Genomic DNA, 17,689 nt, shown 5'->3' on the forward strand with positions numbered 1-17,689 from the left:
ATGACGTTTTCTGTGATCTATACATTGGGTCCACCAGTCACACTAGGGCTCCATGCACCCGACCAAGAAATAATTAAAGTGCTTTCTAAGTACTGTAATATGCATGGTTTAGCTGATGGGGAAAAAAGAAGCGTGGCCCCCTCAGTTGTCCGACTTTCAAGTGGGTTTTGGCCAACGATGAAATGGATGGGAGCTCATCTTTGCAAGGCAAGATGTTGGGCGACAGGGAAAGAGAAATTGGGCGATTTGGGAGGGTAGAGGATTCTGATGAATCCCTCCAAACAATTTTAATTTAAGTGAGACACAGCTAGACTGTCCCTTTTTGTAAAATTAGCATTGAACATGCTTTCTAGTAGTTCTCCCCCTGCTCTTTTTGAAACACATAACGCTTGCATTCTTTTCACCACTGATGTTTTCATGCAGACATTTTAATGTAAATGAGTGCGTATATTTGTCCGGATCGACTCAATACCCATTGGCTGTATGTATAGAATACATGTAAGCCCTTCACAGTGACATTATCCCAGGGATATGCAATGGTTTTAATGGTGATGGCTCTGATGTGTGGCAATAGGAGACCCAAGATGTGATTTTGTTTTTGTTTTTCCTTCCATGATGCTCCACTCAAACTCACACGCTTGTAAACACAACTCTACCTACAAATAATAGGACCCAACAGTCCCCCCTGTGTGTATGGATATATTTATACAGTCAGTGAAATCTCTGACGGCTCCGCTCCCCAGATGGTCCTCAAAATGCTGACGTCATTCAGAATTATTAACCATCATTTGGATATGTGGGATTTTCTGTGAAATCTGGCCTGCCAGGGGTGCTGGTGAATTAAAGTTGCCCACATCTCGATTAAAAACTTGATTAGGTGCCATTTATTATTTTTTAGTATGAATCTAGTTGCAATTATTTGCGTTTTGTTTTGCCTCAAATGTGATTGAAAGGAAAGCCCTAAGAATGATTTTTCCGAAAGCTTGAGTGTTGAGTTGTGTTAACATCGTAGAAGTACTCCTGTATGCAAGGTTCAATGCATGTAATAAATGTTTAAACTGCATGTAATCAGCCAGACATTTTGTATCTTATCCTGTCAGGTGTAAGGATTTCTCTGGGTCTTTCTGGAATCCGTATTGGATGCTGCCCACTGATGTATGTGGAAAGGACTGCTTTTGGGAAGCTGCTCTTAGGTAGGCCCTGCTGTTTCCGCAGACACAATATAGCCAAAAATTGCTGCCTGGATTTTAGGTACTACATGCAGACTAATGCTCCATTACTAGGCTTAACTTTATGAAATCATACTTTTAGATTGTATAAAATACCTTATTGTTATAATAGTGACCCTTCTCAGTTACAAACACGTCTGAAGCCCTTAAAAGAAGTGTCCTTCTCTGGACATTATGGATATTTAATGATGTCACAACCACTAAATGACAACACACAGAAATACATCAATGACCTAGTAAAAACCCACATACATAATATTCTCGTATGAATGCACTCTAGTTATTGTAACGTAATAACATCTGGTTTGTTGGAACAATGTATTTCATCTTCTTGTAATCCGCTATTGACTAGATGATACACTTGCTAAAGCCATCTGGCACGGACCGTCCAACAGTATGAAACCAAAGGAGACTGCTCATTAGTATGTAGTCTGTTCCATCTCACTGTTTTTCCATGTTAGCTCAATAAAAGGTATTAACTCCTTCTCTGGACAAATGCAGTTATGTCTATTTTCTTTATGCAGCAAATTAACTCATTGAAAGGGACACGTTGGTGCCCTACCAACAATGAATGCATATTACTTAAAGTACTTTGTAAGTAGCTAAATGTGAATTATTTGTACTTTGTACCAGTTTTTGTCCCGAGAGGGTGATGGCATTCTAGACCCTGGGACCCTTGTGCAAGCCAGCACTGGAGCTGAAGGTGAATATGCCATGCATGCGCTTTGTCGAGCAGAAGATGTAACACATCTCTTGCAAGGCAAGTAGCTGGGGTCAAGGAAAGAGCATTGAAGGGGGATCGTGATCAGTCCCTCTCGGAGGGTCTATCCAGCTTATGATGCTCAAACTCTTGTTTGGTTTGATACTAGCCTTTGTAGGTATTTAGAAATAGCTAAAACACGTTTTAATTGTATGCACCTTCCCCCAATTGTGTGTTTTAATATTGGTTAATGTGCTTCTGGAACCCAGAAAGATGCCAAGCTGCTGCTGTCCATATACATGCATGACCAGGGCTAAAAAATCATGGTCAACCCAGACATATCGCATAGTATTAATGACTGGAATGAACTTGGAAACAAAAGATGGAGACCTTAAAATACCGATATAGAAGATAAGTAGAAGTTACAGCAATGCCATATTGTTATCTTTTTGAGTTTTTTCCCCCCCTAATTATCCCCTGCTGAATTACATATGGCTCAAATGAAATCAAGTGTGTATTAACTTCAATTCTAACTAAAAAAAATAAATATCTGTTAAATTATGCTGAGCCCTTTTTGGAAACTCCTTGTCTTCCCAAAGACCCATTCTGTCGGTGGTGTGCTCTTTACAAATAAATATTCAGACTGTTGGCAGCTTATGCTTCTAATGGTTGCTTTTGGCCGTGCAATGCAGACAGATCTTACTTATATACTGTATGTAATGCTTTCTTTTACACAACGCAGGGGCAATACCCATACAGGTTAAATGCACCTTTTCTGTAGTACACAAACCCTGTAGGCAATAGCGTGGGAAGAGTCCGTAGTGCACGTTCTGATACAAAGTGTTTACTGTGGATCAGTCGGCACAACACATTATTTTTAAGCATGCAGCTATAACCGTAGCAGCCGCATGAATGATTGCGTTGATCAGTCTACGTTTCGCATTTCATATTAGAATTGATGATTACCAATGGGCTGCATTAGTGTAACGTGTTTTTTCCTTAAATCTAGCTGGAGCTACCGCTCTCTTTAGTAAAAGCACATGTTTTATACATTTGTGAAAATGTATCAGACACGTAATTAGTGATAAGTGTATCTCCTACACCCCTGTCCGATATGACAGTAAGATCATAATACAAAAATGGCCACCTTTTTTAATATTCATTCATTCGCAAATTTAACTGTGATGAACTTAGTTCGCTAAAGCTTGGCAGCACATTACTTTTCTCCTAGGTGGATTTGGGTAAAGTAATGCAATGTGTTTAATATGGCTTCATAAATGTAAGTGAAATAGCATAAGATAGTTTGGCACTCAGGTTTGTGTTAAGGTGACAGAACTTACTCTGGCTAATGGGTTTGGGATTGATTTTCTTACTCAATACTGTCACATTCTATTCACTTTACTCTTCTTTTTGATATTTAACACCTGTGGCAGCTCTTGACAAATCTTTGAAGGCATTAATCCTAAAAAATTAGAATCCTGTGGGTGGACATCTTAGTATTGACTTAATCATTCTTCTTCAAATATATTATTGCTTGGCATGTCAAAATTGATTGAGAACTAAAATATTTGATAACGGCGTTTCCTTAAAGGAGAAATCCCACACATTGAATATGAGTTTATAAAATATTATTCTTTATTTTATTAAAACGTTTACATGATATTGTCAGACAGCTGACATTGGATATTCCACTTGTGTTCTGGCTCCGCAGGATCCCTGTGTTGATGAACATGGAAACAAAGAATTTAGAGGCAGATAGAACCATTCTAGTCTGCCCATTTTTCCTGATGTAAAGACTCATACTTTAATCAGTCCTTGGTCTTCTCTTAGATACATGATAGCCATATACCTATTCCATGTCTGCTTTAATTCCTTTACTCTATTAGCCTCTACGGCTTCTGATTAGAGACTGTTCAATTTATCTACCACCCATTTATCTAAAGTGTTTACGTTACATCTAAACCTCTAGTTGGCCCTCTATAATTTGTTTCTCTATAGCTGCCTCCTATATAATATAGTTAAATCTCCCCACATTAAATACATGTTTTATATAGGCCAGCTCTGGTGCTTATATGTATTGTTTGTGTTTTATTTACTTTGTATGCATTTAACCCCTTCAATCCCAGGGGTTTTTGGTACCTCAAAGCCTGGAGCAATTTTGCAATATTTGCGCTATGTCGGTTCAGCGATGATTCTCTTTTCCTGTGAATAGTGTAACCATATAAACTAGGGGTTCTCAAACTGCGGCCCTCCAGCTGCTGCAGGACTACATCTCCCATACTCCTCAGCCAGCTTAGCTGAAGGAGCATTATGGGAGATGTAGTCCTGCAGCAGCTGGAGGGCCGCAGTTTGAGAACCCCTGATATAAACTATATATTGTTTTTTCAAGGAGAGATAGAGCTTTCTTTTGATACCATAGTTGGATGATTAGCTGAAAATTTAAAATGAGAAATTTAGTAAAAACTAGCTAAGTTTTTTTACATTTTCCCTCTGAATCCTCACAAAATTAGGTAGAGACAGAAAATTCCATCCAGATTTATCAATTCAGGTGTCCTGATTTCAGAAATACCTAATTTATATAGATTTTCCATATTTTTCCAGCACATATAGGCAACATACTATAAGGTGTGCATTACTTTATACAAAGACGTAAAATTTTTACATTAGGTATGATGGGACTGCAACTCTAATTTTAAACAAATAAAACAAAAACACCCACAAAGGTATATATTTCTGTAAAGCAGACAATCCAGGCTATCCTATCAGGGGTATTTGGGCATTCTACATGCAGGTGTTTGGCCACCAATCACTGTCAAAGGTGGCCACAGAAATTAGTTCCTGCACTTTTTTCACCAACGCGTCTTAGTATTTTGTAGTATTCTTAGGATTTTTTGTACAGGGTATGTGTTACGGCAGAGAAATCTATCCTAAATTGTTCAGCCGCCTCTCCTGATTACGGAAATACCCCACATGCCTAGTTTTTTTTGTGGTTTTCTGGACATTACAGGGCACAAACGGGACCATGCGCATTATTGATTCCAAACGTGAAATTTTCACATTTTGCTTTAGTAGACCTATGTTTCATTTGGGGCGACGCCGGCTTCTGCTGCCAGGGGGGAGTCCAGGCTGTCAAACGACAGCCTGGTCTCCCGTGCAGCGGCAGGGATGTGTCCCTGACACTGCACAAAGGGCTAGACGCACCGGTGCGTCCATAGGGGTTTTTTGGACGTCCCGATACGTCTATAGGGGATTGAAGGGGTTAAGCACAGAAACGGTGAAATGGTGCCCCCCAGTGGCCAGTATTATACACTCACATTTGAATAGATTTAATGTGTTTTTAACACACAAGTGGATGGCCATATATAGGGCCAGGTCTTTATTTACTAAATATTCTACATATCACTGTACTACACGTGGTTAGGCAATTGTTTTATTATATTCACCTGCATCTCCTTTGTGCGCAACGTTTCCACATTTGCTTAGTGAGGGCATCAGTGGCAATTGTGTATGTATGTATATGTATACACTTTTAAGTTGGGTATACTTAAGGTGTGTTACTGGACATGATGTCCTCTGCGGGTACAAAAGGTAACACGGATGTAATAGGGTTGGTAACACAGGAGATGCGTCTCGATCTTATGAGCTCTGAAAACAGAACGATTTGGTTTCTTAAGAAAAATACCTCGAGTATTATACATGAATACGCAATGGCTGCGTAAAGACCACGCGCCTAATTTGTAATGCATTTGTAAAACCAATTGTGCTCCAAAATGTCTTTGAAGAACCTACTTTAATGTTTCTGACTCTCTAACATTAAACATCTAATGTCTTGACTTGACAGATTGCACGTTCCCACCGAAGATGTTACCAACTCAATGCATTTGGCCGTCGTTGCGTGTGGCGATCGATTGGCAGAGACTGTTACGATGCTGAAATCTGCACTTCTTTTTAGTAAAAAAGCGCTTAACTTCCACATTTTTGCAGAAGATCAATTGCACAATGATTTCAAAACTATTGTAAGTAGTCTAAAATGTGTGTTTTTTTTTTTTTTCCCTTCTGCAAATAGCCGGGTGGCACAGCAAAAATATAAAGAGAATTCTGTGGAGTCCCTTTATGCTTTTATATGGTGTATAAATGTAGAAGTTTTCATAAAAAGACTTGTGATCTGACAGAGAAACAGAAGGGCGTGATTGTGCACACATTTTGACTTACTGTTTAACTCTTCTGGCATGTAAATTAAATTAGCAGAATTTCACACATATGTACACATTTCACATATAATTATCAATATGTGGCAGTGAAAAGTGCAGCCTGCCAAACACATCTTGCACCCAAATGTGTGTGTGCTGATACCTGCTAAATATGTTTTGAAACTACCGATTTTCAAGCACTTGTGTCAAAGGCTGACACTTTTTTTATTATGAGGGCTGCTTCTGAGACAGAGCCAAAGCTTTAACCTTCACTGCACAGCACAAAGTTCAGTGACTTTGAGTCAGTTGGCAGGGCTTTATTTTCAGTTTAGCCTTTTGCCTTTTGGAACACGGGTACCATTTTTGACCATGCCATTAGCACCGAAGAGGGTCTATCTCTACTTTTATTTTTAGTTCCGACTCAAAAATTGGCTAATAGCGACAAGGTCTCCCATCAGGATTGGAGCAGACATTAAAACATTCCAGGAAATCTTGCAGGTCAGAAGAATAAAACGTAACGTTACCAGAGGACAAGATAGTCTCCAGTCCGTCAGGTACAAGCCAATCGAAAGGCGTTTCTTTCAGGACAGAGGTGAACTTTTTTTTGACTGGAGGTGAGCTTAACTCCTTGCGGGTGAATGCCGTCTTTTCAGAATAGAAGACAGTGTTTCAGACTATAGTATGTATGTATCAGTGGGCTTTGGACCATGCAATACAAGAACTGCTGCACAAACCATACCTCGAATGGGTGCCGTTCTACGGAGTACAAAACCAGACTACTTTTTTGTTCATTTTTGGATCTTAAAGTTGTGTGGTAAGAGCATTTCAAGATGGTGTTAGTCTTTTCTGTAGTCCATTGTCTTGAGAAAAGAGATTTGATGATGCTTGTTTACACATTAGGGCCACAATGGGAAATAGATTTGATGGCAAAAAGATTGCATAGCTATCCCACTTTAGGTTCCTCTGCAAGGAAAAAGCAACAGCTGTCTTTTTGGACACAAACAGCATTTTTTGTTTCTTTGTTCAACAAATGGCATAGGGAAACCTCCAATAGTAGAGATTTTTCTGTGAACCCAAGATGACTCTCTGGTTCCCAATATTGACACATTCCAACCAACAGTGTTGTGATTTAATCGCCTAGACATCAAGTGCTGTTGCAGCTCACATCTGCTATAAATATGAATTAACAATTCATATAAAGCACCCTTGAATGTGGAGGTTTCTAGGGATAAGGTGTATTTGGTCATACAAAGCAGGTTGTGAGTACCTAACACTTACTCATACAAGCAGCTCTTTACATTGCCCTTGTTTTAAAGAGTCTCCTAAATACTCATGGCGTATCTTTTGACGTAGATCTGGCTTTTGTCCTGACAAGACGGACAGAAGTCCCTGTAGTCCTGCTGCCACATGGATTAAGGGAAAATACACTTTATAGTAACAAAACCTCCTTCTTTGTGTTTTTTCCTCTTACAGCTTAATAGTTGGACATTTCCGAGCAAGTTCAAGTTTTCTCTGTACCCGATTACCTTTCCTAAGGAGAATGCTGCAGAGTGGAGGAAACTGTTTAAGCCTTGTGCATCGCAAAGACTTTTCTTACCGGTTAGTATTCATTCACTTTCATTCATATAAGTGGCCTTGTGTCCTTTCATTCAATTTTGTGCTTCTGCTTTTATTATGTGTAAGACAACATTATAAAGATCTATTTATCGGTAGGCATGGTAGACAATCAATTGTAACCCCGACCCCGCTGACATTGATTAGCATTGTATCTTACCCTCCATCCCACTCCGTAACATGCATGCTAGCTGCCTACATTTTCACTAATTGATGAAGCTGTTACTATAGTTTTCTCGAACGATCAGCTACCAACAGAGTTTAGTAGTAAGATTGAAAATGTATTAAACATCTTATAAGACAGATGCTTGAGCAAAGTATAGCTTTAAAATGTAAATAAAAAATTTGTACTTTTTGTTCCAACTCACGGTAGTTTTTTTTTTTCGTTTTTTTTTTTTGGTTGTAGCTGATCCTCAATGAAGTGGATTCTCTTTTGTACGTTGACACAGACATCCTTTTTTTGCGCCCAGTGGATGACCTTTGGTCCTTTCTGAATAATTTTAATGCCACACAGATTGCTGCTATGGCTCCGGAACATGAAGAACCACGCATTGGGTGGTATAATCGTTTTGCCAGGCACCCTTATTATGGAAAAACTGGCATTAATTCAGGTGTTATGCTAATGAATGTGACTCGTATAAGGAGGAAATATTTCAAGGTAGGTTCATTTTTCTTTCTCTCATGTATGCTCCTATATCATGCCATCGGAGGACCTATAAAGCTCTTTTAGATCTTGTGACTCCTTTAGTACTGGAACTTTTTCTGTAAAGCAAGAGGTGGGTAGAATATTTTAAAAATGTATTATGGTAACGTGAAACACAGAAAAATACTCATTCAAATCATTTTCCTGTATTTAATTATTACAGTTCACCCGAAAAGGTATGTTAAAGAAAAAAAATTAAAAAAATCAGCAGTACAGTTTTTTGGGTTTTTTTGTTAACTATATCCATGTGGATTTTTTATGCTTTTACGTTAAAATTTTCAGTCTGACGTCTTGATAATAGGGAGCATTTCAAATGTTACTTAATTACAACTCCCATTACTCTTAGCAATCCTTTGAACAGTCAGACTGTAAAGCTATCGTTTGCTTCCCCTGGCCCTGTAGCTTTGTGAGCAAAGGGTGCAGTACATATCTATCACCAGCAGGTGTCTCTTTTGACTAACGTAGAGGAGACTAGTAATATATGTGTGCTTTGTTTTAGAATGACATGACAACCGCACTTTTACGTTGGGAAGATATACTCATGCCATTGCTTAAAAAATATAAGTTAAATATTACGTGGGGTGACCAAGATCTGCTAAATATAATATTTTCCCAAAATCCAGGTAAGTGACTAATATTTTGTTTTTGTCCATATAATTTTTTATTCTGTTTTTCAAAATTTTCAGCACAAACACCTAAAACATGAAAACAAAAAATAAGAGGATTAAAGAGAAAGCAGCATGTCTTTTCTACACAAAGAGAACAAGCCTTCCCCATCACATCTCCCACCTTTTAGTTAGAACATCTTCCGGATACTACCCCCCCTCCTCAATATACTTTTTTTTTTACATTTTAAGTGGCTTTAATTGGTAGACTCCAGTAATAGACCAGAAGGCACATGTACGTAGCACTGGTTTTAGAACCAGTGAATTGTGCTCCAGTAACCAATCATTGTATCTTTCTGCAGTGACTTACTCCTACAAATACGACAGTAGGAGGTTGTGTATGTTTGATTCGGGTTAATGTGGAACAGTGGTGACATAATTGTTTTCCCTCTCGCTTCCAACCAATAGAAAGCCTTTTCATATTCCCCTGTCAATGGAATTATCGTCCCGATCATTGTATTTATGGAAGCAATTGCCACGAAGCAGAGGAAGATGGCATCTTTGTTCTCCATGGAAACAGAGGGGTGTACCATGACAATAAACAGCCAGCTTTCAGAGCTGTCTATGAAGCAATCCAAAATGTAAGGCACTATGTACTAACTTCTCTAATTCATGGTATGATCTGCTTTATGCCACAATGTGCGCAGTTCAGTAGCCAAGCAGAGATGCGATCCAATGAGTTGGTTAAGGACTTTAATATATCCTCCTGTGATAGGTTAAATACGCTATATGACCAAAAGTATGTGGGCACCTGACCATTGCATCTATGTGAGCTTGTTTGATGCCATTCCAAAACCATGGGCATGTGATATAAAGTTCGACTCTACTCTCTTCTGTGAAGGCTTTCCATAAAATTTTAGTGTGTGTCTGAGGGAATCTTTGCCCATATGGCCAAAAGAGTGTGTTTGAGGTCAGGCACTAATGTTGGATGAGAAGGCCTGGCTCACAATCTACATTCCAGTTCATCCCAAAGGTGTTCATTGGGGTGAAGTTCAGGGCTCTATGCAGGCCACTCGAGTTCTTCCACACCAAACTTGCCTAATCCATGTATTCAATGAACCTTGCTATGTCTACTGGGACACAGTAATGCTGGAATAGAAAAGGGTCTTCCCCAAACTGGTACCACTAAGTTGAAAGCATAGCATTGTTCAAAATGTCTTGACATGCTGATGTATTAAGAGTTCCCTTCACTGGAAGTAAAGGGGCATAGGCCAACCCCTGAAAAACAGCTCCATACAGTTATCCCTCCTCCACCAAACTTTACAGTAGGCACTATCTCATGGCATCCACCAAACCCAGATTCAGCCATCAGACAGGCAGTGAAGTGTGAATCATCACTCCAGAAAACATGTTTCTAATGCTCCACAGTCTCAGGTCATGAGAGTTGAGATGTTGGGGTGCAGAGTTGTTAAGGGCTGTGTAGGCCAGGGTCAGAAGTTTCAATTTGATTATGAAGGGTATGGGGAGCCAACGGAGCGACTGACACAGTGGAGCAGCAGACTAGGGACCCTGGCAGAGAGAGACTCATCTGTCTGCAGTGTTGTGGATGGATTGGAGCGGTGAAAGGTGGTAGACCAGTTAGTAGACAGGATATCACAAGGGAGTGGATTAGTATTTTGGTTGTTTCTTGTGTGAGGAATGGCTGAGGTCGGGAGATGTTTTTCAGGTGAAGGTGACATGATTTGCTGAGGGATGAAGGAGAGAGCAGAGTAAAATATGACACCAAGATGTTGAGCTTTAGGTAATGAAACGCCGCCCATGATACAATTCCAGAAAGACAGTCTGTGGGATGAGTTAGAGAGGTTGAAAGGTCAGGAGAGGAGCTATAGATTAGGGTGTTATCTGCATACACATCGCCATGGAAGCCAAACAAAAAAAATAACTGTTCTGAGGGAAGAGGTGTAGAGACCCAGGACCTGAGCCCTGGGGAACACTAACAAATAGGTAGGGAAGAAGAGCAAGTACGGCCAAGAAGGTAAGAGTTGAGCCAGGAATTTGTGTGACTGAAACAGGTGAACTCAATAGTTAGGAGGGGTGTCCTCATAGCTTTGGTCATATAAAGTAAGTTGTACTAGGTCTTAGAGTGTAAGATTGATGTAGCATAAGAATGTATTTGCTTGTAAATTTACTAATTTAATACTCTGTTCAGGGGTCCCCCCCCCACTTGTTTAAAAAATTACTTACAAATTCTTACTGTCAAGTATGTCTCACTGTCTGTGCCAGTCTTACACCTGCCTCCTAGCCTGTATGTGCATCTTTCCAGAACCAATATCATTACCAATACAGAGGAAGAAAGCAAGACCTTAGTGGGGGAGGGGGGGTCTAATTGTGCTGCAAGCCTGAATTTCTCACAAAGTAATCTAAATTTGCTACCCAGACAAGTGCTACATAACAGATTGGAAGTTTAGCTGCATGCGCACCAACCTGCTAAACCTTTCACATTTGGAGCGGGTAACGACCTTCGTCCATCCTGGGTGGCCCGACTCATCAGGGGTTGCCCGATGGCCACCTAACGCCGGCCTGCAGCCTACCGCTGTGGTGCTCAGAAACTCTTTTCCTGCCCAGGCTCTTGCTTCACGCGGGAAGAGTTTCCCATCTAACTGTGTCGCAACTCACACCCAGATGTGTAAGGCAAGTTGGATTCCTTAATAAATCCGAATCTGTCTTTTATGCTAAGGACAATATCTCATACTAGGATACAAAATCTACTGTGACAAGGACATAAACATATGCTATAGATGTTATTCCCCACCCCTTCCCCATTCTTTGACCTTTTATTCTTTTCCCTCACCTGCCTATTTCTTTGGTAGACTAATGTAGGGAATCGCCTGTCATTCTAAACGGATTCCCTTTGGGAGTACTATTCTAACTTAGGTTATTTGCCAACTTTTGTAGAGGTCTTTACCTGAAACATATGCAAGGTTTTCAGCTAAGCCGATCTAATTTCTTTCTTTCAGCCTACAGATGAGCCTTCCCATAAACAATTTATTACATTGAAACCCATCAAAGAGTTGTAAAGAGCTGTGTTTGTGCTCATTGTAATGTAAAAGGCTGCCTTGTATATAACCTTCAAAAATCAATACTATATCTTAATAGCGCTATATAACTGGCTGTCATGTCGAAGTAAAAATGAAAAAGGGTACTTTTGGGGCTGTGAGATTACATTGCACTGTCAGAAAATGTTTCCATAAAATGCTTTCTCCTTCACTCCCTGCAAATACTCAGAGGAAGTAATCAGCCCTGTCTGCGTCTCGGCACACATCTGATCTCGCCTGTGTGTTCCATCTTTAATGTTTCCTTGTTTAACTCCTGTATGCGATATCTTCATCTAGCGTGTGAACTTGATGGACAGTACATGCGCTTGCAGATCTCCCCAATTACTGTTCCGTCACCTACTGTGTTTAGCTTTATATGTATAAAAAGTATGATCACAGTAAACGACACTTTTCTGCATCCCACTTTTCATCTCTGGATTTCCCCTTCGTGTTTTCTGCACCTGACGTGTGTCGGATTACAAAAATGACCAGTTTATGTGGAGCAGTTTTGAACAAATATTAAAGCTTGCAAATGATACTCCAAAAACAAACCTATTACTCACTACTGTGTTGTACTTATTATTATTATTATTATTATTATTATTATTATTATTATTATTATTAGAATCTGAAAGTCATTTATTCTTGTACAATATTTAGAGAAACATTACTTCTTATAAATGATATCTCCTCTTTTATCATCTTTTCACAGTATTCATTTGAAGATGATCTGATCCGCTCCTTATTATATCCATTAGAACTGGAACTGCAAAACACTATTCACACCTACTGTGGCAGGATACATAAACTCTTCACTAAGCAGCTGACAAAGAGCATTGAAGATTTCTATACAAGGAAATCAAATGGAAGGTGATGCCTTCTGGAATGCTTTATATGATGTTAATTAAAGAAAACTGCACAAAGGAACATGGATTGAAATCATCGTATACTTGCATTCGGAAGACACGCTACTCTGTGTAACATTTTCTTCTGGCATCTAATGTGCCAGTACATCGGAAATGAAGAAACGCTTTGAAAATGGCCTGCTGTGCTTCTATAATACCTGCATTATGAGCCATTGTAGTTTATAAAAGTGCCAGTGTTTTTTTTACAATATCTAATGTTTTGTAGCTTGTATTTAAGCCAAACAGTGCACATAGTATATTTTTATCTTAAAGCATTAAGAAATCATCCTAGAGATGTTTTTTGTCCCTATGTCTACCAAATGGTAGATGTAATCTCCAATTCATGTAAATTCACGGTGAATACCTGCTGGTGCCATTTTGTATTTCTCTGTCTATGGAATACTACTAAAATGCTGTTTTTTGGGGGGTGGGGGTGCAGACCTATTGATACTTAGGTAGGGTATATCTGATCAGCTATGGTTTTTTTTATTGTGTGGTCTAACACTATCCTATACTACTTTGAATCACGATATGTCCTTGTTCATAAACATTTTATTGCAAACCAATTACAGGTTGGTACCTTCACTAAAGGGAGAGGTTTTTCTTGGAGGAGAGTGGTGTTTTAGCTCCTTGAATTAACTATTCATAATGAAGGACCATCCCCAGTAATCATCATTGCTGGAAGAGCTTGGTTGGTCCTGTATAATACACAGTTGAATCAATGAGATTTCTTCAAAGTGTCTTCCTAGAGTAAAGTATGCATTATACAGGACCCGCTAAGCCATTCTCGCAAGAGAATCTTGCTTGTGTTGGCTACTTATAATGAATAGTGAAGTGGGGACGTTGAATCCACATCTCTCCCTTTAGTGAATAGACACTATTGAGATGGTTAAAGAAACACGATTTACACAAAGCACACTTTTATCCAGGCTAGATGTTCTAGGACAAATTCTCTTTTTAAATGTGAAAGTTGTTTACATGTTATGTTTCTTTTTAACCATTCTGTATTATCTATGTGCCTTATTTTACTTTTGTGGGTTTCTGACAATCATATTATTTAGCTTAAATGCACATTATAAGTAGCATAATGTACTACAAAAGTCCATTATTTTTAGATTGTACATATTCTGTTAAAATGCTAGAATATCCTGGGAATTCTGGAATAATTGTTAATTTCCCTGATTGTGTTAAATAAGGATACAGACCTGAAATATAAATCCACTCTGCCAAGGCTAAAACTTTCTAGAAAATGTTTCTATAACCTCTTGAGAATATTTGTTTTTAATATGTAAGGGCGCCTTGTTCTAAATCTTGGTTACGAGTTTGGGATGTAAATTCTGGCGCTGAGATGTGCTTTACAACTAAGTGGCCCCGGTGGTATAATGCTACTTTTAGTACCACTGGATGACCGTGGCACTGTGAAGATGCACATTCTTACTGGAAATCTTTAGCCTAATGCCTCTTATGCTCCTGTAACTCACTCTCTGTCCCATGGCTACACTGGCATAATAAATTCATAACAAATGCACTTACCAGTATACATTGTATCTCTGGGTTAACAGAGAAAGTTGGATTCAGAAAGGCATTTAAATGTCATGGATTGCCTGGTCTGATTTGCTAGTGCAAATATATATATTTGTGTGTGTGTCTGATATAAATACACACATATGTGTGCATATATCCATGTGGATACACTAATGGGCATGTGTAGCTTTAATACTACCAAAGATGCTTTTCATTTTTTTTCTTGTTTTGTTTTTTTGTTTGTATTTTTAAGCAGCCATGCTTACGTGGATATATTAGCTCGCTGTAAACTTTATGTGGATGAAGTTTTATATCTCCCCTAAAGATATGTTTTACTCTTTGAATAAATGTAAGATTTGTTTTTGTTTATTTGCATCTTTGTGTTTTGATATTCACTATCCAATCTTTAGAAAACTTGAATGCGTTTATTTGCTGTAACCAAGCGATAGTGTTTGACCTATTTATATTTTGTTAATGTCTACAGATCGTCACCAAGGCACTTTTCAAATAGTCCATTTCATGCTTCTGTTCTTATTTATAAAAATTGCTTTCAAGCACTGTTCCTCATCTAGCATATATCCGGTTGGTTCCCTGCACGGCATAATGTTTTATTCAAGTGTATAATATTAAATTTTGCCTTGGGTAGCAGCTGTCACTGGCAAGTATTTTCAGATTTCAGAAGACCCTCCAATATCTCGAACATGCCCTCTCCAAATTATAGTTCATCTATATACTCCCAGCTGTGAGCAGTGCCATATTAAAAGATTTTTCATGTTTCATTGCATTTCATAAGAACTTTTTAGTTCTACTGTAGAAATGCATTAAGACAGCATTGTGTGATAGTGCAGTGACTGCCCGAAGTCAGTAGGTGACGGTTCTACAGGGACACCTTACAACATGCCGTTTCGTCTTCGCAAAGCGTCAACAGCGATAGAGATTGACGGAAGCTAGAAGTGCGGTATGTTCACCAGGCAAGTACATGGAGAGCCTTTTGTGAAATCAACCACCTGATGTCTCGATAATGAGTTGTGTGCATAGTAAACACATATCTGCGCTAACACAAGCATCTTCACTGTTTGGCCTAATCAACCCTCAGCAGTACATGCAGCTGTTCAGGTCGTAATTATCTTTGTAATGCTATGGCACTGCATAATGAAGTTATTGATGCTCTAAGTTGGCTAATTTTCATATTGTTCTGCACCTCACTACTTTGTAGTCTGAACCTGGAAATTGTAAACATTTTTTTTATTGACATATATCAGTCTTCTAATACATGCCTTAGCCACGTGACCCTATTTTATATATGCTATGGGGATTCATGGAAAACTATTTATCTTTTGTCAGAACTCCTAGTAAGTTATTCCATAAAAGGCTACAGTCATTAAATAACTGCTGGCAGTTACCGCTGTTTATAGAATAAGAACCTAAGGGAGTTCTTCCATAAATGCCAAAGCTGCTCGATTGTCAGTGAACACTAATTATCTGAAATGGGAGTTTTTCATTTTATTGAGACGAGAGCGAATAATATTACCCTTCGAGTGATATGGGATTACATGTTGCAATGTGTCCCTGTAAGAGAAATATTACTCTGGAACCCTGGTGAGGATACCATCAGTTTAGATGTATAAAGGCTTTGCAGAGGGGAGAAATGTCAAGCTGATATACTAACTACTATCAGATGAGTAGTTAAAATGCTTAGACTTGTGCGCATGAGACGGAAAGGATTCAGAATTTTTGTTTCATTTTTGTCCATTAGTTTTCTGACAACGAAGATCGCTTCCTGCCCTTCGGTTTGGATTAAGTTAATAGGACTTTTTTTTAACGTCACTCATTCATTAACTTTCTCTTATGCTCTCTCAATGTCTACCTACCTTCAACGACAACCACTTCACCTTCTCTCCAGCCCTTCTTGTTCTTCTTCCTTTCCTGGTCCTCTTGGGCATTATGCTGGCCTCTTCTATGTACTTATGCAACAGGGCAGAGCCTCTGCACACACTACGGGCATTCTCCTACCCTCACCCACTCCTCCTTGGAAACCACACTCAAGAGGCCATGATAATGCAGTGCAGAGCTGGGAGAAGACCAAGAAGCGGAGCTGAAGAATAGCCAGGAGTAGTAGAAAGCCAGAAAGACCAAGAAGTGGAGAAACTGAAGTGGTTTTCAGAGAAGGGAGATATTGGAAGTGAGAGTGTGAGAAAAAAACAAAATTCAATCGAAAATTTGGCGGTTTCAAACATTTGTACTAATTAATAAAACATTTTTTAATTAACGTTTCTACAAATCCCAATGCACAAGTCTAAAAATCATTAACTACAACCCTTATTAACTAGTGGATAAAATCAAGCAGATAGACATGCAATTGCCATAGACAAATGGCACTCGAATGGATCATACTGAAGAGCTCGGTGATTTTAAAACATGGCATTGTGTTGGGGGCCATCTATACCACAAGTCAGTTTGAGAATTTTTTCCCCTACTAGATCTGCCCCAGTCCACTGTAATTGGTATTATTGTGAAGTGAAAGTGTCTAGAAGTAATCAAACTGCAGATTCACAGAGGGACTCCTGAGTTCTGAGGTGTGTAGTGCATAAAAATTGCCTGTCCCCTTTAGCATCACCCGCTACGGACTTCTAAATTGCCTCTGGAAGCGACAGTAGCGCAAACATTGTGTGTCGGGTACTATATTGCACTGACAATTTATATGTGTGTGTAACACAGCTATCGAGAGATAACTGCAGTCTGTTTAGTTAGTCTTAAGCACAATGCATTATAAAATATTTTTAACAAAATTTCTCCTTGAATGTATGTAAGTGACCCCCTTATTTATCAAAGGAATATTTAAATCTTTTCTAATTTTTTATTTTTTTTAAATAGAAAGTATAATTTATGCACTGCTTTTTTTAATTGAATGTTCTATCAAAGTGCCTTGTGTAACAGTAAGAACCTTTAGGGATTTATTCTGTCTTGTATTGCTTTTCAAAAACTGCATCGCTATAGGGTAGTTGTGCGTTAGTTGCTTTAATTAGATTACCATAAAATGAAGTGGATAACCGATTCTGTAACTCTGCACACAGTTTACACAAGTACTATACCTGGGTACATCATCCAGCTGACACAGATTCAA

At 38.9% G+C, this 17,689-nt stretch overlaps 1 protein-coding gene across 1 annotated transcript; it reads left to right on the forward strand.

The window, feature by feature from the left end:
• Positions 1-14,375, forward strand: LOC149302772 (glucoside xylosyltransferase 1-like). Its single transcript, XM_089481976.1, has 9 exons — positions 1-254; positions 1,101-1,193; positions 5,771-5,945; positions 7,593-7,718; positions 8,140-8,391; positions 8,936-9,059; positions 9,510-9,682; positions 12,849-12,987; positions 14,332-14,375. Exons 1-9 carry the CDS (start codon positions 1-3, stop codon positions 14,373-14,375), a joined length of 1,380 nt encoding a protein of 459 aa, XP_089338102.1.
• Positions 14,376-17,689: the final 3,314 nt, after the last annotated feature.

This window comes from Sceloporus occidentalis, unplaced genomic scaffold (genome assembly GCF_023333645.1).
Source record: "Sceloporus occidentalis isolate IW3139 unplaced genomic scaffold, rSceOcc1.0.p SCAF_17, whole genome shotgun sequence".
In the NCBI taxonomy this organism is placed as follows: Eukaryota; Metazoa; Chordata; class Lepidosauria; order Squamata; family Phrynosomatidae; genus Sceloporus; species Sceloporus occidentalis.

What these genes read in the sequence shown, in the direction of transcription:
- LOC149302772 (XM_089481976.1), top strand. Translation starts at nt 1, where the DNA reads ATGACGTTTTCTGTGATCTATACATTGGGTCCACCAGTCACACTAGGG. An exon ending in AATATTTTCCCAAAATCCAG is followed by an intron (nt 9,060 to 9,509) that starts GTAAGTGACTAA and finishes TCCAACCAATAG; the next exon opens with AAAGCCTTTTCATATTCCCC. An exon ending in TCTATGAAGCAATCCAAAAT is followed by an intron (nt 9,683 to 12,848) that starts GTAAGGCACTAT and finishes ATCTTTTCACAG; the next exon opens with TATTCATTTGAAGATGATCT.